We start from the raw sequence: 24875 nt of genomic DNA, 5'->3' as shown, positions 1-24875 counted from the left end.
TTATCGTTTAACTTGTTCATAGTCTAAGTGGCGCTGTTGTAGCGCTTAATGTTTTGCTTCAAGTGGTCGATGTTTTTATTTGTCATTATTTACGTGATTTCAAATAAGCTAAGACGATTCAATACAGTATAGATTTGTTAGTAAACATATTTAATGACCTTAAGCATAAATACGAAAATGTGTTATCAAATCCCCTTAAATGATAAGATATTGTTTCGTCCAGATACCAATTTTGAAAAAAAAAGTTTAAATATATCATTGATACGTTGTGAGTATTAGTTTAAGAACGTTTAAATAGAATCCGCACCTAAATACCTATCAATGTAAACTGATACCCGCTTTTTTTCACGCCCGATGAGTCGTTCTAGTTTGTCGCTTTATTTAATGTATACATGAATCAGATATCCGATATATCCATACCTTGGCTTTCCCCGTCAGTGTCTTAAATCGTGCATTTGTGTTTTAACTATCTGTATATTGAATTGGATGGACTTGATAGCTGTTTAAGGTAAGCGTGCAAGTATTTTCTGTACAAGCAACTATCATTGAACAAATGCTCCATGTATTGAACATATAATGATACAATCGATGAGCTCTTTGTGTATAACAGTAAAGTATATTGCTATTAAAAGGTTTACTTGTGTCATTCATGTCAAGAATCATTTGCCAGTCCATGTATTTGTATATAAAAAAACGTTTACTAAAATAACTGGTCCGTTTGTTTTTATTGAATATGGTTGCCGTTTGTTTTGATTGAATATGGTTGCCGTTTGTTTTGATTGAATATGGTTGCCGTTTGTTTTGGTTGAATATGGTTTCCGTTTCGACAGGCAGTATTTCAGTCATATCATGGTAGTCAGTTTAACAACGCACACTTTTCTTGGGATAGCTGTGCACACAGTTTTACCAGTAACTGACTGTCCTCTACCAAAGGTATGGTGTATTTCCGGTGCATGAGTTTCTTGACGAATCCCCACACAGGTTATGTATGTATTGTATGTTGCCGGGCCGGGAATCGGGAATCGGAACTGCGATCCTCCGATTTGTAGACCAGCGCTTTTCCAAATGAGCTGACCGGCCCGTTGATAAATATCTGTAGAATAACATGCTAAATTAGTCTGAATAGTTGACATGAATAGTAAGCCTGAGATTAAATATGTATTTTCTTCTTATTGTTTCACTTTTATTATAATTATATTATCGCTTTTAGCCGTAGTAAAAAAATGCCTGTATTAAATGTACGTGTACAAAGATTTTCTTAATTTTGCAAAATGTAATAAAATGTTTTTTACTAACACAATTTTAATATTTTGAATGGTCTTAAATAACTATAAAAGCAAATCAAAAAAGGCTGTATGAACAATTCTGCCTCCACCTGTATTCAAACCCGTTATTTTAATGAGCATAAGCTAACACTATATGACTACACAACGCAAGCTTTTGCATATAAATTGCGTTAAATAATGTTCAATGTTGTGTTAATTAGACAAGTATTTTGCCAATTACCTATTTCAACTATGAAAAGCGTTACCAGCGCTTTATAATTTAACTGCATTTGGTTTATGTTGATCCGTTATAAATTAATCGATATGTTTTACATTTCTCTAACTAAGGATCGTTAATTTCCCTCTTGCAAAAGAGGGAATAATTTCCTTCAAGTATACAATATATAATCGGTAAATCTATTTACTTCATTTCTCACGTTGTCGCCGTGGTGATACTGATGTATCTCAGGGAATTTACTCATTAATCTGATGTATTTTTATATAAAGGACCTGAAAGCCATTGATTCGATGCATCAAAAGAGCGATATTTAAAGCTTATATTAATACACAGGGGAAAATAATACGCTTTATCATGTCCGCTCAATTCAACACGTACTGCGTTACTTATTTAACAACAGCTTATATTGATACACAAGGAAAAATATAAGCTTTATCATGTCCCCTCAATTCAACACGTACTGCGTTACTTTTTTAACAACAGCTTATATTGATACACAAGGAAAAATATAAAGCTTTATCGTGTCCCCTCAATTCAACACGTACTGCGTTACTTATTTAACAACAGCTTTTTATTTATACACAAGGAAAAATATTAAGCTTTATCATGTCCCCTCAATTCAACACGTACTGCGTTACTTATTTAACAACAGCTTATATTGATACACAAGGAAAAATATTAAGCTTTATCATGTCCCCTCAATTCAACACGTACTGCGTTACTTATTTAACAACAGCTTATATTGATACACAAGAAAAAATATTAAGCTTTATCATGTTCTCTCAATTCAACACGTACTGCGTTACTTATTTAACAACAGCTTATATTGATACACAGGGGAAAATATTACGCTTTATCATGTCCCCTCAATTCAACACGTACTGCGTTACTTATTTAACAACAGCTTATATTGATACACAAGAAAAAATATTAAGCTTTATCATGTCCCCTAAATTCAACACGTACTGCGTTACTTATTTAACAACAGCTTATATTGATACACAAGGGAAAATATTACGCTTTATCATGTCCCCTCAATTCAACACGTGCTGCTTTACTCAATTAACAACAAGGAAGTTATTAATGACCCGAGTGAAAGGCAATGAAACGGAGACAGCTATAGAATATATTTATGATTGTTATTTAATATGTTTATGATGGACTTGTCAAAGGCAAATGGAGACAGTTTCATAAAATAATTACAAATACTATACTAGGACGCCACTGTTTTGTTTTTGTCATTACGATTATGTTGTTGACATCAAGTACTGTAGCAATATTCGTTTAAGAGGGCAATCTTATGTTAGTAAAATCTTGTATACAGGAATTAAATTTTAGCTCAAACGGCAATCAACACTACAATTATATATGCAACTCAAATAGAAAACCCTGTACGCCGCTGGTGAGTTTTTGGGATTGCAGAAACACATTGATGTCGACCATAAGTACTGGATAAAAGTCAAATATTGAAAACAGTAAAAATAATAACTACTCCTACCAGAGGCGAAATCAAAATCTCAGTCCATATATTATATTGGTCAACTCATTTAAAAAGCAAAATCCACTAAACAGTATATTTCATCAATTTGTACTTATGTGTTTACTAACATGGTGCCACCTTTATTAAGATTAAAAGTTTGAGAAAATAATGTTTATGCAAGAAAACTATTTTAAAGTTGATTTTACCGTATTATAATTTTTTTTTTCTGCAATATCTTGACATCCACGAGCATACCTGGGCCCGTATTCACCAACCCAGTCTTAGACTTAAGAATAAAGACTAGACTTGGAAGCGAGTAAAATGCATTCAGTGTTGGAATATATACAGGCTACCACTGGTGCTTTTGTCATTGATAAAATTTTCTACATGAAGAATGAGGCAGATATACTTGATTAATGCCAAGTTTGACTCAAATTTAAGCAATTATTAAATATATATCAATTTAAAGAGCATTCTCTATGTTTAGACTTAAGTCTAAGATTTTTTTTTTATGAACACGGGCCCTGAGCACAACTTGCTCATTGTGAGCTTTTTGAGGGAATGCCTTATGTCCGACGTTCCTCGTGAGTTTTGCGGCAGGCGTCAATATATACCTGGTTAATACTATAAATACCATTTATTAATTTATTGCCCAATGTTCATAAAACTTTGTCTGAAAGTCTGTCGTAATGAAAGCTTAGCCGAGTTCAAAACTGGGTCACGTGAGTTAAATATTAGCTCAAATTACATAAAAAAAGATTTTTAACACTCTATAGTTTACATTACTTTCCAATCTTTATTGTGCATTTATTAGAAAATGGTTCGTTTAAAAATATTGCCTCTAAGTCCAATCCTCAATAAACTTGGTTGGAACATTTGTTCAATTATATCTCGACCGAGTTAAAAATGGATCTGGTCCGTTGAAACACATTACCGCAAAAGAGCGGGGTAGTTTTCCTTCTACGGCTGTATAAAAGCCTTGTTATTTGCCACATTTATTGTTCAATCTTCATGAAACTTGATAAGAACGTATGTTCTTATGATATCTGGCTGAATTTGGAACTGGATAACGTTAGTTCAAAAACACGGTCGCCAGTTCGTATTGTAAAAAAGCTTTTTTAACTCTATCAGTTACAGTTACAATTATTAATTTGATGTATCAGCCGAGTTCGAAAATAAAATGTGCGTAGAAATAAAATATTTATGTTGCATTAGCTAATTTTATTATTCTGAACTCCGATATCTCAGAATAGTTTAGTTACTTCGCGTTACAGGTGAGCGCCTAAGGGTTTATGGTCCTTTTGTTAAGCTTTTCACATGTTCAGATCGCGTTTCTCAATCGAAATTACCTCCTAGTTAAAACTTGTATCAAACACATTTCTTTTATTCACAGGTAGAACTTCAATTCATTGCTCCGGAATTTGAATCTGCCACAGTACCTACAATGTGGCGCTGATTTGTTTGTGTTTTGTACAAGACCCACTTGACACCGGCGATATGCAATTAAACATGACAGAAAATACAATATGAGAAAATTTGGCAAATTAATTTATGTTGCATCGAGTTCTCTCGATTGACGGAATCGATAGCACAGTGTGAACTTACTTTAGGAAATTTTCCGACGCACAAATCGAGCATGCCCACAATGAATACAATTTATTGATGATCAGTTATAGTTGTATCACTCGGCATTATTGACGCACTCATCGAGAAAATGGTGGACAATATAAGGCAACATGCATACAGGATTCTACCTAAGAACGAAGGTAATGACTAGTTATACATTTTGTTGTTGTTGTTGGTTTGTTCTTGTCAAAATCAAGCAGTGCTTGGTTTGCAGATTCCATTGATACATACAGTTAGGTTAGCGATTAATCGTTAGGTATTTATACACTTACAAAAAAAAATAATCACATTTGTTTATTTTTAATCGCCTTGATATAAATTGAATTTCGTAACAGTATCGAATCATATTCATATATTTTTTTACATGAAAATTATATATGTTATTATACATGTAAATGCAAGAAATTCCCACAAGTTCCATTTCGTATATGTTTAATACAGAACGAATCTTGATTGTTAGAAATATCTGTTTACAACAACACGGCTGCATTCCATTACAGTTGTTTCAAATGGCATGACCATTGTGAAAGTATTAAGCGATTGTGCTAGTTCTCCGTCAGACTGTGTGTGTGTGTGTGTGTGTCAACACTTCTACCTTCTTAATTTACTTGACTCACGAACGTTGAGACGATTTTGCAATTAACCTTGCAATTAGACCTATGTTTGCAAAACGCGGCTCAAACTTCATATTGCATATTCATGAGTTAACCCGTAAATTAAAGTATTCTTCCTAGACTCTGGTACGACAAATCACAAAACGTGGATCACATTCTGAGTGTAACCTGAAGTACAATGTTTAATTGTTTCTAAAATAATACTTTGTTCTCGAATTCCTCTTCACATGAATAATAACTTGTATTGATCAAGCCGTCTATACATGTCTATGTGTTTAAATGATTAAAGCAACACGGTTGCTGAAATAAAGTTTTTAAATTAACATATCGGGAACATCATAAAAAAGATATCCCTAATTCATAACACTCTAAAGAATTTGAAGTTCCTCAGTATAAAAGATATGAAACTAACTGTGTGCTATAAATGAAACTCGCTCTGAGAAAACGAGGGAAATGCATGTTCATAAAGTGTCGTCCCCGTTAAGCATGTGCAGTCTGCAAAGCCTAAACAGGGAATAAACTTCGCGCCTTGATGGACTTTTTCGTTTCAAGGAAGTCTTTTCTTAACGAAAATCCAGTTTACGCGGAAAGTGTCTTACCTGATTGGCGTGTGCGGACTGCACATGCAAACCTTGGGCGACACTTTAAACACATTAAACCCCGTTTTCTCAGACAGCGACTTATTATTGTAATAATCAGATAACCAATGTGCATGCACACTTTATTTTCTAGGATTTTCAAGCACAAATGGCTCAAACGGCAAGGGCGTAGACATTGCAAACGGGATATCAGTGAGGACTGAGTATCCCGGAAGTCACATGGTCACCGCGCTGCGTGTAGTTGCAGCGTCTATTGGCGTCCTGGTTGTGTGTAAATCAACTTTATGTGACAGAGGTTTGGAGCATATGTACAGGATATGCCTGAACTCGCGGTTCTTTCAATCAGTGTACTTTGAAACTATCTTTGCCACCCTCTGTTACGCTATTATCATTCCAATCTGCCCATGGCTAGTCGACAAACTAAGATGTATGGACAAATTTAAGATCAATCCTTCAGTGAAGTACGAATCGGTTTCTGTAACAAAAATTGTTCGTGACGCATTGTTTTACACCATACCTCTAATGCTACTAGATACATTTATGGTTAAGAAATATGAAGGTGTTGGTATAGACCCAGTGATATGGCACGCGAAAAGACAATCCGCAATTCAAACAACGAGGGCCTTACCTGAATCTGCCCCGTCCACTTTTGATCTCATATGGCAATTAGTCGCAAGCATAATTGTGTATGATGCCATATTCTTTTTGATTCACTTGCTACTCCAAAAGATCCGTGTACTGTACAAATACGTGCATAAACACCATCACGACCATGGTATGCTTCATGCCCATGTAACGAACCAACTGTCTGTAGTAGAAAGAATTACTTTAGTTCTCTCGGCAAATTTTTCTTTGAAGATATTTTACAGCCATCCCCTTACACGAACTGTGTTTATACCTGTATTTATATGGATGCTGGTAGAAAACCATTCAGGATACGACATGCCTATCGGCTTACATCGTCTTCTACCGTTCGGATTGGCAGGTGGCCCAATTAAACATTTCGAGCATCACGTTAACGGCCAGCGATGTTATCAGCCATTTTTTACTTACTTGGACACGCTACTCAATCACATTTCGTGTATTAACTTGAAAATGCGTTAACATGAAACAATAAAACCTTATTTTGTATGGCCTTATGAATATCAATATGTAGTGTAAATACTTATAATATTGTGTTTTAAAAAATATGGATATTCACGCACTACTTTATCAAACTCCGGACTCATATTTAAGCTTTGACTTACACAAAATTTACTTAGAGGAGAAAAACTTATCTTATTTAGCTTGAATAAATAACTAGCAAATGACAATGCTTTGCTTGTTCTATATACTGTGATTTGTATACTTTGTTACTTAGGCGAGCTTTACTTTATTTAGGATAAACAATGTTATGTTCACATATGGATGATTTTTTTTCTTGCTTTTGTAACATATTACAAATTAAGGCTATTTATACAAACAAACGATCTAAATTGCTTTAAGGACATAGTCTCATTCGAAAAATGGCTCTATGCCATATGCATCCAACGTAGCTCTAGCCCAGCCTGCGTATACATGCAGTCTGGCCAGGAGCTACCCTGTCCGTTAATGAGACGACGAAAGCCTGCGTGTACTTATAAGGGAAGGAACGTGATTGCTTAATTCGCAGGCTGGTCTGGAGTTATGCTGGCCTCATAGCTGAAGTTGCTTTTTCGCATGAGGCGACTCATACACGTTCGTTGATTTGAAGTGCCCGTTCAACCCTTAGCGATCTATACATATGATAATGAATGTTTTTGTATACGTAACGTGGATGAAATAAAAAGAATTGTATTTTATTTCAGTCAATAGCCTATATAATTGTTTTTCATATAATTAATAATGTACTTTTATTGTAAAAATTATCTTATGAAGAATAGACATGTATCTATTAAGTGTTTTATAGAATAACTATAATTGTAAGAAGATATAATTCTCGTCAAATTTACAAAGTACTACACTCTTATTATTCAATAAAACTCACAAATCCATACTAAGTCGATGGAATTGTATTTAATTGCCAATTGATATATCCCAAGGGGAGAAAAAAGTGAACATTTATCTTTTTACTTCAAAGATATGAAATGATTCTTTGCATCGTTGTCACGTATGATATATTGATCCAAATGTTAGCTTAAGTAAAATATATATATATAAAAAGGAATAGTTTGCTATTGTACATTCATTGTAATTAATTGCCTGTATTAAAAACTTACAATTTACAATAAGTGCAATAATCATCTTCTGCACCATCTAAGTCGATCATATCCATGTCAAGATGGCTTTGAAATGGTTTATCGGGACCGTGTGTGTACTCCGTCATTATGTAGTGGCGTAGCTTGTGAATAATACAATTTTAGGGCAAATTATTTTGTTGTCCCTGCACATTTTGAACATTAAATGTCTTAGATGCGTTTTGGTGCATTTTTAATAAATCTTCTATCGAAATGTAGAGCGCATTTTGTTCAGTTTTTAATTATATTCAAATTGTTAAATGAACGTACAAAACGTGGATAATCAAGCAAGTATATGGTCCACAATTTTGAATCAATCGCTTGAAAACGGTCATTTGAGGTCATTCTGAATAGTGAAGGGCCGTTTTGATATCACATACCATTTTATTTAAATTAATATCAGAAACAAATAAAAAGCTTTTGTTCGGAGCTTAATTTTTATATCATAGTTATGCATCTTGTAACATTGCATTGTGTACAAACACGATTAATCAGTCAAAATTTATATTTAAAGAAGTAATAGGCATCCTCTTGCTATCCAAAAACAGATGACATTTAAATGATATGTATGCGTTTGCTTACTTTAGCCATGGCTATCATCATCATCATCATCATCATCATCATCATCATCATCATCATCATCATCATCATCATCATCATCATCATCATCATCATCATAATCATCATGGTGGTGGTGGTGATGAAGTCGACAGCGACGACGAAGAAGAAGAGGATGATGATGATCAGTTCAGTGCCACTAGGAATGTTATTTTTACGCTAAGTAATACCTCTGGAATTATAGTTTCAATCTATAATCAACTAAGATGAGATTCGATCTCAAATCTGGAGTTACAAATGGATCAGCAGCCAATCGCCTTTACCACTCGGACACCTCTTTTTATATAATTATATATTTCGGTAATTAACATGTTAAACAAGTGTTGTCAAACAATGTTTCAAAAAATAATCGACGAGGATGAGATTCGAACTCACGCGGGGAGAACTCAATGGATTAGCAGTCCATCGCCTTAACCATTCGGCCACCTCGTCTGTATTATTGCGTTCAAAGTCTTAGAATAAACCTATGACAAAACGGATCGGACTGCGTGTTTTCTGGCCACATATGGCATAGGACAAATGTCCGCATGACGTCGACCGTATGTTTATTATCTCTAGAATAGTATCATCCTTTTACCCAATGTTCCATTTTATTTAATTGCCATGGCTGTTTCTGGTTGGTTTCATACATACAAATGAAACGGATTTATTGTCATTTAAACAAGCAAATTCGTAGAATTGATATCCCTCTCCAAAATACTTCTGGATACAAATATTTCTAGACGGTAGGACAACGCCAACATTTATATACCCATACTAAGTTTCAATTAAATCTGTCAAAGTACTTCGAAGATATGGCTCCGGACACACAAAATAAGATTTTTTTCAAGATACAAAGGGCCATTACTCCATTATTTTCCAATGGTGTACAATGCCATATGGCGTGCATCATCCTCTTATCCCTATGCATACTCATACCAAGTATTAATGAAACCCGCCAAAGCACTTCCATGATATGGCTCCGGACACAAAAAACATTTGTTCAAGATACAAAGGGCCATAACTCCGTTAATTACAGCTGGTGTACAATGCCATTTGACATGCACCATCCTCTTATCCAGATATATACTCATACCAAGTTCCACTGAAATCCGCCAAAGCACTTCTAAGATATGGATCCGGACACAAAAGTGCCGGACGGACGGACGGAAGGACGGAAAGACGGACGGACGGACTGACAACGCCAAAACAATATCCCACCGCCTATGGCGGGGGATAATAAAACGCGGAATAATGAGACCACGTTAAATTACAACATGTTTCTGACAATTTTCCTGTGATTGCGATTCGTTTCTAACAATCGCGATTTTTTGCGGATATGAAATAAAGTCACTAACCTTACACGCCAACGCCATACGCGGATTTAGAGGGACAGTGCAAAGGGAGTGCAAATTTAGGTTAGGGTACAGCATATATATTAAGATGTGCTTATATATTGAGATGCGAGTTTGTACCAATATCATGATACTAAAGGGTTTTAGCAGTGTTCGGACTGCATTTTGTATGTCGACATTTATGGGGTCCTTCTTCGCCAGATTCCGCGTTATTTGAAGATCCCCATTGTGTCCCGGCACTCCTACCTAATTATCTTACCAATATCACGAAAGTTGGGTAGATGCTTTTATTGAAGCTGCTATTCCCAACACATATTTTTCTGTAAGACCTTCGTTTTAGTATTTTCTAATTCTCTGGGAGAAAGAGGTGGGGTCCAGGAGGGAGTCGCGCATTTTTTGGTATAGCGAAAACAAACCAAGCTCAGGTCGCCGAGGTCAGAATCGCTTGTACCAATCACTACATATTTTGGACTACGATTGATATCGAACACTTTAAAATGATAACATATTCCGCCCATACACCAAAATAATTTGCCCGCGCTTGAACTCAGCCATAAATAAACTATTTCAATACCACAAACCGAAGCCCCGGGCAGTGAACTGTAAATGATAATATCGACAAATATATTTTACCACCGTTCATTGATTAAGAAGCGAGACTGTACATGATATATGGACAAACTAATTTACTCTAACACCATAAATTGAACATGCAAATATAACACATGAGCCTTGGTGTGGGAAAACGGGGTTAATGCACGTGGGTAAAGTGTTTCCCGGATAAGCCTGTGTATTTGTTTTTTTTCGCTTAGAAAAGACTTCATTTAAACGTAGAATACCCTAACTGTGGAAAGTTTCGTCCCCGATTAGCCTGCGTGGACTGCACAGGCTAATCTGGGACGAAACTTTACGCACAAACACGTTACGCCGTTTTCTCAGAGCGAGGCTGAGTTGAGTGTTGGCACTCGCCCATGTCTACTACCCGTTGTAGTAGTCAGCTAAACGCCGATAAGCCAAGCCCATTCAAGGTCAACGAATGGGAAGAATTATTTATTATCCTTCATGCCTTTTGTATGATTAGTTAGTTGTTATTCAACCGTGAACCAGAATAAACGTAATTTTTTATCCTTGTAAGGTCTGATTATAATATTTTTATATAAAACTGAATGTATTTGAATAAATCAATCCATCCCTGGCGGATGTTATGTTTACGGACCATTTAAGGGTCCGTAAATAACATATCCGGCATGAAGATAGCCTTGATAAGCATGTTTTTATTCATTATCCAATATTCAAAACCATTCAACGACTCTAGAAAATTGCATTGGGTTCGTTCGGTGTTTTAATATTTTAGCAGTTATTGCTCTTAAAAGGGATGATAACAATTTGGTAAATTTTCAAAATAATTGTGAAATTTTCAAAAAAAGAATACACCTATTTTGTTTAAAATAACAGTACTGACAAGGAAAATTATTAAAAAATATTACTTCAATAATATATGATCATCATTCGACATCGGTAAAATAATCCAACGTTTTTAACACTTTATCTCGAGAATCTCGAAAATACTTCAAGTACTCATATACGGTTATCGTTTAACGTGTTTATAACCTGCGTGGCGCTGTTGAAGCGCTTTATATTTTGCCTCCAGGGTTCAATGGTTTTTATGTCATTATTTACATGTTTTTTAATTAGTTAAAACAATTCAATATATTATAGATTTGTAAGTAAACATATTTAATGACATTAATTAAAAATACGAATATGTGTTATACAATTCCTAAAAATGATAAGATATGTTTTCGTCCAGATATCAATTTTGTAAAAGCCAAGTTTAAATACAATTGATACGTTGTGAGAATTAGTTTAAGAACGTTTAAATAGAATCCACACCTAAATACCTATCAATGTAAACTGATACGTTTTTTTTTTCACGCCCGATGAGTCGTTCAAGTTCGTCGATTCATTTAATGTATACATTTATCAGATATCCGGTATAACCATACATTGGCTTTCCCCGTCAGTGTCTTATATCGTGCAATTGTGTTTTAATTATTTGTATATTGAATTTGATGGACTTGATTGCTGTTTAAGCTAAGCGTGCAAGTATTTTCTGTACAAGCAACTATCATTCAACATATGATCCATGTATTGAACACATGTAGATCTAATCGATGAGCTCTTTGTGTATATCAGTAAAGTATATTGCTATTAGAAGGTTTACTTGTGTCATTCATGTCAAGAATCATTTGCCAGTCCATGTATTTGTAAAGAAAAAAACGTTTCATAAAATAACTGGTCCGTTTGTTTTGATTGAATATGGTTGCCGTTTGTTTTGATTGAATATGGTTGCCGTTTGTTTTGATTGAATATGGTTGCCGTTTCGACAGGCAGTATTTCAGTCATATCATTGTAGACAGTTTAACAACGCACACTTTTCTTGGGATAGCTGTGCACACAGTTTTGCCAGTAACTGACTGTCTTCTAGCAAAGGTATGGTGTATTTCCGGTGCATGAGTTTCTTGACGAATCCCCACACAGGTTATGTATGTTGCCGGGCCGGGAATCGGAACTGCGATCCTCCGATTTGTAGACCAGCGCTTTTCCAAATGAGCTGACCGGCCCGTTGATAAATACCTGTAGAATTACATGCTTAATTGCTCTGGATAGTATACATGAATAGTAAGCCTGAAATTAAATATGTAGTTTCTTCTTATTGTTTCACTTTTATTATAATTATATTATCGCTTTCAGCCGTAGTAAAAAAATTGCCTGTATTAAATGTACGTGTACACAGATTTTCGTAATTTTGCAAATTGTCCTAAAATGTTTTTACTAACACAATTTTAATATTTTGAATGGTCTTAAATAACTATAATAGCAAGTCAAAAAAGGCTGTATGAAAAAGTCAGCCTCCACCTGTATTCACACCCGTCATTTTAATGATCAAAAGCTAACACTATATGACTACACAACGCAAGCTTTTGCATATAAATTGCGTTATATAACGTTTAATGTTGTGTTAATTAGACAAGTCTTTTGCCAATTATCTATGACAACTATGAACCGCGTTACCAGCGCTTTATAATTTAACTGCATTTGGTTTATGTTAATCAATTATAAATTAATCGATATGTTTTACATTTCTCTAACTAAGGATCGTTAACTTCCCTTTTGCAAAAGAGGGAATAATTTCCTTCAAGTATACAAAATATAATCGGTTCATCGATTTACTTCATTTCTCACGTTGTCGCCGTGGTGATACTGATATATCTCAGGGAATTTACCCATTGATCTGATGTTTTTTATATAAAGGACCTAAAAGCCATTGATGCGATGCATCAAAAGAGCGATATTTAAAGCTTATATTAATACACAGGGGAAAATAATACGCTTTATCTATCCCCTCAATTCAACACGTACTGCTTTACTCAATTAACGACAACGAAATTATTAATGGCCCGAGAGAAAGGCAATGAACCGGAGACAGTTATGGAATATGTTTATGATGGACTTGTCAAAGGCAAATGCTGACAGTTCATAAATTATTGCAAAAATATACTAGGACGCCACTGTTTTATTTTTGTCATTAGGAGTAAGTTTTGGACATCAAATACTGTAGAAACATTCGTTTAAGAGGGCAATCTTATGTTAGTATAATCTTGTATAAAGGAATTAAATTTCAGCTCAAACGGCATTCAACGCTACAATTATATATGCAACATAATTAGAAAACCCTGTTCGCCGCTTGTGAGTTTTGGGATTGCAGAAACAAATTGATGTCGACCATAAGTACTAGATAAAAGACAAATATTGGAAACAGTAATAAATAATAACTACTTCTAACAGAGGCAAAATCAAAATCTCAGTCTATATATAGTATTGTTCAACTCATCTAAAATGCAAAATCAACTAAACAGTATATTTAATCAATGTTAAATTATGTGTTTACTAACATGATGCCATCTTTATTAAGATTACAATTTTGAGAAAATAATGTTTATGCAAAGAAACTATTATAAAGTTGATTTTACCGTATTATAAATGTATTTTCCTGAATATCTTGACATCCACGTGTTTTTTATCATTCCTGGGCCCGTATTCACCAACCAAGTCTTAGACTTAAGAATAAAGACTAGACTTTGAAGCGAGTAAAATGCATTCAGTGTTGGAATATATACAGGCTACCACTGGTGCTTATGTCATTGATAAAATTTTCTACATGATGAATAATGGAGATAGACGTGATTAGTATCAAGTTTGACTCAGCATTCAAGCAATTAATGAATATATCAATTTTAAGAATATTCTCTATGTTTAGACTTCATTCTAAGAATTGTTTGGTGAAAACGGGCCCTGAGCACAGCTCATGGTGAGCTGTTTGGGGGAATGCATTTGGTCCGTCGTTCCTCGTGAGTTTTGCGTCAGGCGTCAATATTTACCTGGTTAATACTATAGATACCATTTATTAATTTATTGCCCAATATTCATAACACTTTGTCTGAAAGTCTGTCGTAATAAAATCTTAGCCGAGTTCAAAACTGGGTCGCGTGAGTTAAAATACTAGCTTAAATTACATAAAAAAAGCTTTTTAACACTCTAGAGTTTACATTACTTTCCAATCTTTATGATACATTTATTACAAAATGGTTCGTTTAAAAACATTATCACCAAGTCCAATCCTCAATTATCTTGGTTGGAACATTTGTTCAATGACATCTCGACCGAGTTAAAAAAAATGGATCTGGTCCGTTGAAATACATGGCCGCAAAAGAACGGGTAGTTTTCTTTCTACGGCTATAGTAAAGTCTTGCTATTTGCCACATATATTGATCAATCTTCATGAAACTTGTTAAGAACGTATGTCCTTATGATATCTGGCTGAGTTTGAAACTGGATAACGTAGGATCAAAATCACGGTCACCAGTTCGGATTGTAAAAAAGCTTTTTTTCAAGTCTATCAGTTACAGTTACAGTTATTAATTTGATGTATCAGCCGAGTTCGAAAATAAAATGTGCGTGGAAATTAAATATTTATGTTGCATTAGCTAATTATATTATTATGAACTCCGATATCACAGAATAATTTAGTTCCTTCGAGTTTCAGCTGAGCGCCTAAGGGTCTATGGTCCTCTTGTTAAGCTTTAAACATGTCCAGATCGCGTTTCTCGATCTAAATTACATCCTATTTATTTTGTATCAAACACATTTTTATATTCACAGGTAGAACTTCAATTCATTGCTCCGGAATTTGAATCTGCCACAGTACCGACAATGTGGCGCTGATTCGTTTGTGTTTTGTGCAAGACCCACTTGACACCGGCGAGATGCAATTAAACATGACAGAAAATACAATGTGAGAAAATTTGGCAAATTAATTTATGTTGCAAAGGTATTGTTCCCACCGATCGAGTTCTCTCGATTGACGGAATCGATAGCACAGTGTGAACTTACTTCCGGAAATTTTCCGACGCACAAATCGAGCATGCCCATAATGAACACAATTTATTGATTATCAGTAGGTGTATCACTCGGCATTGTTGACGCACTCATCGAGAAAATGGTGGACAAAATAAGTCAACGTGCAGACAGGAATCTACATAAGAATGAAGGTAAATACTAGTTATACATTTGTATGTTGTTGTTGTTGGTGGTTTGTTATTTTCAAAATCAAGCAGTGCTTTGTTTGCAGTTTCCATTGATACATAGGATAGCGGTTAATCGCTAGGTATTCATACACTATCAAAAACAAAAAATCACATTTGTTTATTTTTAATCGCCTTGATATCATTTGAATTTCGTAACAGTATCGAATCATATTCATATAATTTTTTACATGAAAATTATACATGTTATTATACATGTAAATGCAAAAAAATCACACAAGTTACATTCTGTATATGTTTAATACAGAACGAATCTTGATTGTTCGAAATATCTATTTACAACAACACGGCTGCATTCCATTACAGTTGTTTCAAATGACATGAACATTGTGAAATCATTAAGCTATTGTGCTAGTTCTCCGTCAGTCTATGTGTGTGTGCGTGTTTCGAAGTTTGTAAGGACCTTCTGCGTCGGTGGCTTCATTAAGTGAAAACCCATCTTGGAATTAACCCTGCAATTAGACCTATGTTTGCAAGACGCGGCTCCAACTTCATATTGCATATTCCAATGAGTTAAACCGTAAATTAAAGTATTCTACCTAGACACTGGTACGACATATCACATAACGTGCATCGCATTCTGAGTGTTACCTGAAGTACAATGTTTTATATTTTCTAAGCTAATACTTTATTCTCGAATACCATTTCACATGAATAATAACTTGTATTGATCAAGCCGTTTTTACATATCTATGTGTTTAAATGATTAAAGCAACGCCGGATGAAATAACGTGTTTTAATTAAATGAACATATCGGGAACATCATAAAAAGATATCCCTCCTTCAAAACACTCTAAATAATTTGAAGTTCTTTAGTAAAAACGATATGAAACTAACTGTGTGCTATAAATGAAACTCGCTCTGTGAAAACGAGGGAAATGCATGTTTATACAGTGTCGTCCCAGTTAAGCATGTGCTATCTGCAAAGCCTAAACAGGGAATACACTTCGCGCCTTGATGGAATTTTTCGTTTCAAGGAAGTCTCTTCTTAACGAAAATCCAGTTTACGCGGAAAGTGTATGCCCTGATTGGCGTGTGCGGACTTCACATGCAAACCTTGGGCGACACTTTACGGACATGCATTAAACCCAGTTTTCACAGAACGCGATTAATTATTGTTATAATCAGTTAACCAATGTGCATGCACACTTAATTTTGTAGGGTTTACAAGCACAAATGACGCAAACGGCAAAGGCGTAGACATTGAAAACAGGATATCATTGAGGACTGAGTATCCCGGAAGTCACGTGGTCACTGCGCTGCGTGTAGTTGCAGCGTCTATTGGCGTCCTGGTTGTGAGTAAATCAACTTTTTGTGACAGAGGTTTGGAGCATATGTACAGGATATGCCTGAACTCGCGGTTCTTTCAATCCGTGTACTTTGAAACTATCTTTGCCACCCTCTGTTACGCTATCATAATTCCAATCTGTCCATGGCTCGTCGACAAACTAAGATGTATGGACAGATTTAAGTTAAATCCTTCAGTGAAGTACGAATCGGTTACTGTAGCAAAAATTGTTCGTGAAGCATTGTTTTACACCATACCTCTAATGCTACTAGATACAGTTATAGTTAAGAAATATGAAGGTGTTGGTATAGACCCAGTGATATGGCACGCGAAAAGACAATCCGCAATTCAAACAACGAGGGCCTTACCTGAGTATGCCCCGTCCACGTTTGATCTCATATGGAAATTAGTCGCAAGCATAATTGTGTATGATGCCATATTTTTTTTGATTCACTTGCTACTCCATAAGAACCGTGTACTGTACAAATACGTACATAAACACCATCACGACCATCGTATACTTCACGCCCATGTTACGAACCAACTGACTGTAGTAGAGAGAATTACTTTAGTTCTCTCGGCAAATTTTTCTTTGAAGATATTTTACAGCCATCCCCTTACAAGAACTGCGTTTATACCTGTATTTATATGGATGCTGGTAGAAAACCATTCAGGATACGACATACCTTTTAGCTTACATCGGCTTCTACCGTTCGGATTGGCAGGTGGCCCAGTTAAACATTTCGAGCATCACGTAAACGGCCAGCGATGTTATCAGCCGTTTTTTACTTACTTGGACACGCTACTCAATCACATTTCGCGTATAAACTTGAAAATGCGTTAACATGAAGCAATACAGCTTTGATTCTGTAAGGCTTAATAAACATCAATATTAAATGTAAATACATATAATACTGTATATAAAAAATATGGATATTCACGCACTACTTTATCGAACTCCGGACTCATATTTGAGCTTTGACTTAAAAAACTACTTAGAGGAGAAATAAAGTACTAGCAAATGGCAATGCTTTGCTTGGTCTATATACTGTGATTTGTATAGGCGAGCGTTACTTTATTTAGGAAAAACAATGTTATGCTGACATATGGATTTTTTTCTTCTTTTTGTAACACATTACAAATAAAGGCTATTTGTAAAAACAAACGATTTGAATTGCGTTAATGAAAAATGGCTCTATGCCATATGCGTCCAGCGTAGCTCCAGCCCAGTGCCGTCTGGCTAGGAGCTACCCTGTCCGTTTATGAGAAAACGAAACCCTGCGAGAACTTATAAGGAATTCTACGTGATTGCGTTAATTCGCAGGCTGGTCTGGAGTTATGCTGGCCTCATAGATTATTTTTCAATTTCGTAAGACGGGACTCATACAGTCTAGTTGTTTGGAAGTGCCCGTTCATCCCTTAGCTATCTATGCATATGGTTAGGAATGTTTTTGTATACGTAACGTGGATGAAAAGAATTTTATTTTATTTCAGTCAATATATACTTGTATTTCCTGTAATTAATAATGTACTTATTTTATAAAAAATAATCAAAAGTTATGGTCATGGATCTATTAAGTGTTTTATAGAATAACTATATTTTTGAGTAGATATAATTCTCGTCCAATTTACAAAGTACTTAAATCTTATCATTCAATAAAACTCAGAAGTCAATGCTTTGTCGATGGAATTGTATTGAATTGCCAATTGATATCTCCCAAGGCGATAAAAAAGTCAACATTTATTTTTCGTATTTCAAAGATATGAAATGATTCTTTGCATCGTTGTCACGTAGGATACATTGAACGAGATGTTATCTTATGTTATATATAAAAAAGCAGTATTTTGCTATAGTACATTCACTGTAACTAATGGCCTGTGTTTAATACTTACAATTTAAAATAATTGAAATAGTTATATTCTGTAACATCTAACTCGATCATCTCCAAGTCAAGATGGGTTTAAACTGGTTTTATAGTGACCGTGCGTGTACTCCGTCGTTATGCAGGGGCGTAGCTTGGGTACAATACAATGTTAGGCCGAATTATTTAGTTTTCCCTGGACATGCACAGAGACTTTGTTTTTGGACATATAGTGTCTTAGATGCGTTTTTGGTGTATATTTACCAGAAATGTTTAATAAAACTCCTATCGAAATTTAGAGCGCATTTCGTTCAGTTTTGCATTAGATCTCTATATTCGACTTGTTAAATGAACGAACAAATCGTGAATTATCAAGCACTTTCATTGTCCACAATTTTAAAACAATCGCTTGAAAACGGTCATTTGAGGTCATTCTTAATAGTAAAGGGCCGTTTTGATATCACATACCATTTTTATTTAAATTAATATCACAAACACATATAAAGCTTTTTTGCGAGCTTAATTTTAATATCATAGTTATGCATCTTGTTATGTTACGTTGTGTACAAACATGAATAATCAATCATAATTTATATTTTCATAATTTATATTTAAAGAAGTAATATGCATGCTCTTGCTATATGTCGCAGAAACAGATGACATTTAAATGATATTTATATGTATGGTTACTTTAGCCATGGCTATCAAATTAACAATAGTTATTGTCAATTGCAAATAAATGTTGCTAAAATAGCGACAACTTATTTCAAATGTCGTCACGGAGTATGACAGAAAGTAATGTGGTACGCTAAATGTATTTACCGCGTAAATGCAATAGGGTTCGTAACTTCGTGTCCTTATAATACAGTTTTCAACATTCCCATCATTTAATAGTATTAAACATTTCCTGTGTTTAAGTTTCGAAAAAAAACTGTCGGTCAAAATAAAATCTTTACCCAAGCCCCCATCTGATTGTATTGCATTTTATCTTTTTGCTTAATTTCTATTCAAAATATATACACAGTATTCCTCAAACGTATATTAAAGTAATGAACTTTCTGTCCAAAGCTGTTATAATGATATATGTCTTGAAATTATATAGTAATAACAATGACGGTGTTGGATATGCTGCTGCTGCTGCTGCTGCTGATGATGATAATGATGATGATGATGATGATGATGATGATGATGATGATGATGATGATGATGATGATGATGATGATGATGATGATGATGATGATGACGACGACGATGATGATGATGATGATGATGATGATGATGGTGGTGGTGGTGATGATGATGATGATGATGATGATGATGATGATGATGATGATGATGATGATGATGATGATGATGATGATGATGGTGGTGGTGGTGATGATGATGATGATGATGATGATGATGATGATGATGATGATGATGATGATGATGATGATGATGATGATGATGATGATGATGATGATGATGATGATGATGATGATGATGATGATGATGATGATGATGATGATGATGATAGTTATGATGATGATTGATGAGGATGATAATGATTATTAATTATATGTGTCTTTTTATAAATGATTAAAGGTCACTTTTTTACACCCCTTTTTTAAAATTGAATTAATACCAACGCTTAATGTTACATTTTTGTATACTTCATTTCATTATTTTTGTAAATGAGTGATTTCAAAGTATATGTCTTTAACACATTTTTGCAAAACACAATCAATTTATAACCCTATGCGTAATTTTGGGTCACAATATCTTAAAAAATTAGTTCATAGCTGGCGACTGCGATTCCCAAAGCCGCCTCAGAGCCGGCGAGCCCGACGAAAATCAAGCTATTAATGCTACTGGAAAACAAAGAAACATGCTCCGAGCTTGAGAAAATAACTAACAGCATAAGATCAAAGATCTAAAAGGTCTATATATATACTGCTCGACATGGGAACTTTTGCCTGCTGTGTTTCCACCCTGGGCCAGTACGTTCCTCCTTAGTCAACCTGGAGTCCCTGGGCTCCCCCGATGGTCCCATATTGATGCCGAGCTTAGTGCGGACGCCCAATCGACACAGACGGATCTGACAGTAGTGCTCCCGGCCTCAAACCGTCCCCAGACCCCGTCCTCCAAGTAGCTGGATTAGAGGAGCACGCCACAACTCCCGGCCGATAGACACCGTCTATAATTGCAGTTTTAAATATACAGTCGTCATATTATTTTTTTCTATTGTATAACTTTTGCTCCATGTTTAATTAATTTTATTAATATATAAAAGCGTTAACAAATATGCTTTTTCAGATCTATAAATATAAATAGCTCATTTTCTTATCGCACATTGAGACTACGTGGCAATACACGTCACTTTTGTATGTGCACAATCATAGATACACTTGTTTGTCACTACAACTAGCCTACGGTCATTATGTAAACATAAATGGAACGCCATTTAAAGACGTATTGCTGTGGCGAAAATTTAAATAGTCATTTTAACAATTCTAATCTATGACAAAACAAGCATTGTCATATAAGAACTTATGACCATGGCGAAATATGATAATTAACTGAATTATTTATTAGATGAAACGGTGACATGAAAATTTGTATGTATCATTTTCGGTATTTAAAGGCAAGATTTAATGTTTTCAACGGTAGCGGACCCATGTACTACTTGTCGGCGCTTGGTTGTATTGTTTAAGATAAAGCTGGTGTGATTATGTATGTTACTGGCAAAATATGTGCACGCGTGGCTATAATGATAATCCACAAAATAATATAAACAATTTCAGTAGTAACGATCGTCTATAGCCTGTTTGATCTTAGAGTGAACCCAATATTATTGCGTCATCATCACCATCATTATCATCATCATCATCATCATCATCATCATCATCATCATCATCATCATCATCATCATCATCATCATCAGCATCATCATCGTCAGCATCATCACGACCACCACTAACAACAACCACGACAAAAACAACAACATCATCATCATCATCACCACCACCACAATCATCATCATCATATTTAAGATACTCACAGCAGCCCATAAGAGACCTGACTGGCGGAGAATCTCTATGGCGCCGTCCCTCATTTCCCCAGAACGGCCAGACCGGTGATGGCAATGATGATGATACACACACACATATATATATATATATATATATATATATATATATATATATATATATATATATAACTTTATTTCCTCCAAAAACATGAAGAGCTGAACAAATAATGAGACATGGCATACAATTAAATACATGTATTCACGTTACGAAATTCTACAATATATTGTGTTACGTATTTTGGATCATAGTGCCCGAGCAAGACTGTTTGTTATATGTTAAACGTATCCCATCACCCCCTCGATATAACGTTTTTAGCATTGCAAAATTTGACGCGCTTGCGGTGATGAACTTTTGACACACTTATACACGTGCTTGTTGTTCAAGAGGCAAATTGCACCATTATAAGTAGAAGTCTACCCCGCAGGTTTTAATAAGAGTGCTATCATGCGTGCAATGTGGGGATTATATGTACGGGCAAAAGAAAAATAAATGTTCAACAATATTGTCACACCATCTTGAGCACTTGGGACACTGTCTCGCGTATAATCTTGATAACATACGCCGTATCGCACTATTTACTGAATTCACTATGGGCAGCAACTCTGGATGGGTTTTCGAGATTGCATAAGGCACATATGTGTTACCGTTCTTCGGCAATAACTCGGACAACCCTGGTCTTTGAGTGCATATTACAGAGTACCTGGCTTCTCTGGACAGATTTGTCACGTGTCTCCGGAGTATGCTCTTCCACTGCATTTTTGAAACGAAGGTTCCACTGCTCAAAAACATATATAGATACTCATTTTGATTATACTTATGAATTAACCTAAATATATATGGGATAAAACCTTGGCATCGATAATCAAGGTTAAGAAAACGCGTAAGTCTATTTAGGAACACGTGCTTGGCCAAGTATCTACAAGAAAGTCTGCATAACTGTCAAAAAAATGTAAGCTTCATTGCGTCAACACCTGTTTCGAGCGAATCAACAAATAACGCTGCGAGTGAAAAGTCAGTGCTAGTAGACAGTTTCAATGACTGTATGTGCTTAACGCAAAACCTTTGGGCTACCTCCATTCTTTTAATGTCCGTTTGCGTGCACGTATTCCAAAGTTCATCCTTAAAGTGCTTTAGGTAAAACCACTGATTTAGTGTTAAGTGTAATTGGGTTTAAACGGACTCGACAGTGTTCATATCTGCCTATAATAGGCCTTCCTGTAATAGTCAGCAATTGACTGTTGGAAGTACGAAGTAGAAGTAGAAGTAAACCTTCTGGATGTAACCCACTATTCAGTATGTTTAGGAACGTTCCTAGCAGTTTGTTACTAGCGTCGTTAAGTGATTTGGCTGTAGAAAGTCACTCGTCGCATATAAGACCTATGTGGTTGTACACCTTAACAATTGTAATATATACGTAAGAATAAGTCATTTAAACGCAATATATATTAATTTACTTAACTCGTATATTTACTTTAATTTCCTGCCATATACACGTGTTCAATTCTTATTGCATTTTTTCAGTGCCGTCGGTGATGCTATTTAAACGCTTTTGATTATTTCTACCGATGAACAATTCGCGTCAACTATTCTTATATATTTCAACTTACATTGATAAAATGTGAGTATTGAATGCGATGGCATGTTAATAATAGACGGTATATACTGATTAAATGCATAATTATGTTTATAATGTATTATAAATTGATCCCAGATAAAATATTCTCGACGAGGATGAGATTCGAACTCACGCGGGGAGACCCAAATGGATTAGCAGTACATCGCCTTAACCACTCGGCCACCTCGTCCTACGCTCTTATAGATGAAGTGGCGCAAAATTAACTTACGCATTTAATGTTAAATTGACACAGAAAGATTTTAACTATCAACAATTTGTTTGCCACAAAGACAAGTATTTAAGCACTGTTCAATAAATAATTTCATTATCTTTTCGATAATCCTTAAAACCGACTACATGGACTGTATTGGTCCCAATGACTTAATCATGAAACAGTCAGCTGAAGGACGACGAGGCAGCTGTCTCGGTTTAATATTGAGTTATGTTCTATTTTGGTAATAATCACATTATCTTCGTCTTCTGGTGAATAAAATGACCATGCATACATGTAATCCGCATTATTTTTATTTAAGTGTAAAGCGTTTCATTTAAATATATTCAGTATGGAGCCAATGCTATAAATGTTGGTGCCATATATTTCCCCAATCCGTGTTATGGATGGTGCGAGCGATAAATTCCCTAAAAAATACTAAGGATGGTATGAGCGATGATTTGTTTACTAGTGCCTGCTATGGATGGTGTTAGCGGTGTGTTTCCCCCAGAAGCTGTTATGGATAGTGTGAAGAATGTACATGCATTTCCACAGCCCTTGTAATCGATGGAGTGAGCGATGTATTTCCCCCAGCCCCTGTTATGGATGGTGTTGGCGATGTATTTCCCCCAGCCCTTGTTATGGATGGTGTGAACAATGTATTTAAATAGTCCCTGTTATCAATGGAGTGAGCGATGTGTTTCCCCGAGTCCCTGTTATGGATGGTGTGAACAATGTTTTTAAACACCCCTGTCATCAATGGAGTGAGCGATGTATTTCCCCAAGTCCCTGTTATGGATGCTGTGAGCGATGTATTTCCCCCAGCCCCTGTTCTGGATGGTGTTAGCGATTTATCTCCCCGAGCCCCTGTTATAGATGGTGTGGAAAATGTATTTAAATAGCCCCCTGTTATAAATGTTGTGGTATTTCCCTGCGACTGCCTAGGATGTTTTGTACAATCCATTTACCAGCCCTTGCTAGAGAAGGTATGAGCAATGCATTTCCAAAGCTCTTAATATATATATGGTGTGTGCCATGCTAGAGGTGAGAGCAGTACATTTCCCGATATCTTCTACTATGGATGGCGTGAACGCTGTATTTCTGAGCCACTGCTCTGGATGGTATTACCAATT

The 24875-nt window shown here is 35.4% G+C and overlaps 1 protein-coding gene and 2 non-coding genes across 6 annotated transcripts in view; 1 reads left to right on the top strand and 2 right to left on the bottom strand.

Moving 5' to 3' along the window:
- Window positions 1-218: 218 nt before the first annotated feature.
- Window positions 219-24875, top strand: part of LOC127874514 (cholesterol 25-hydroxylase-like protein) — a 111836-nt gene continuing 87179 nt past the window's right edge. Inside the window, exons 1-4 of one of the 4 annotated variants that reach the window (XM_052418875.1) lie at window positions 239-508; window positions 4377-4749; window positions 5956-6768; window positions 17670-17937. In XM_052418875.1, coding sequence (XP_052274835.1) covers window positions 4698-4749; window positions 5956-6768; window positions 17670-17827 — 1023 coding nt within the window. In that variant the 5' untranslated portion in view covers window positions 239-508; window positions 4377-4697 and the 3' untranslated portion in view covers window positions 17828-17937. Of the gene's footprint in view, window positions 509-4376; window positions 4750-5955; window positions 6943-15252; window positions 15642-17669; window positions 17938-24875 lie in introns of those variants that run through there. The other 3 variants (XM_052418874.1, XR_008046964.1, XM_052418876.1) reach the window with 3 other exon arrangements.
- Trnas-gcu (transfer RNA serine (anticodon GCU)) lies at window positions 9046-9127 on the bottom strand. Its single transcript has one exon. It is a non-coding gene; the product is annotated as a tRNA-Ser (tRNA).
- On the bottom strand, window positions 23640-23721 carry Trnas-gcu (transfer RNA serine (anticodon GCU)). Its single transcript has one exon. It is a non-coding gene; the product is annotated as a tRNA-Ser (tRNA).

This window comes from Dreissena polymorpha, chromosome 3 (genome assembly GCF_020536995.1).
Source record: "Dreissena polymorpha isolate Duluth1 chromosome 3, UMN_Dpol_1.0, whole genome shotgun sequence".
NCBI classification, from domain to species: domain Eukaryota; kingdom Metazoa; phylum Mollusca; class Bivalvia; order Myida; family Dreissenidae; genus Dreissena; species Dreissena polymorpha.
The sequence above is the reverse complement of the archived record's forward strand: the minus strand, read 5'-3'. Positions and strand labels throughout refer to the sequence as shown.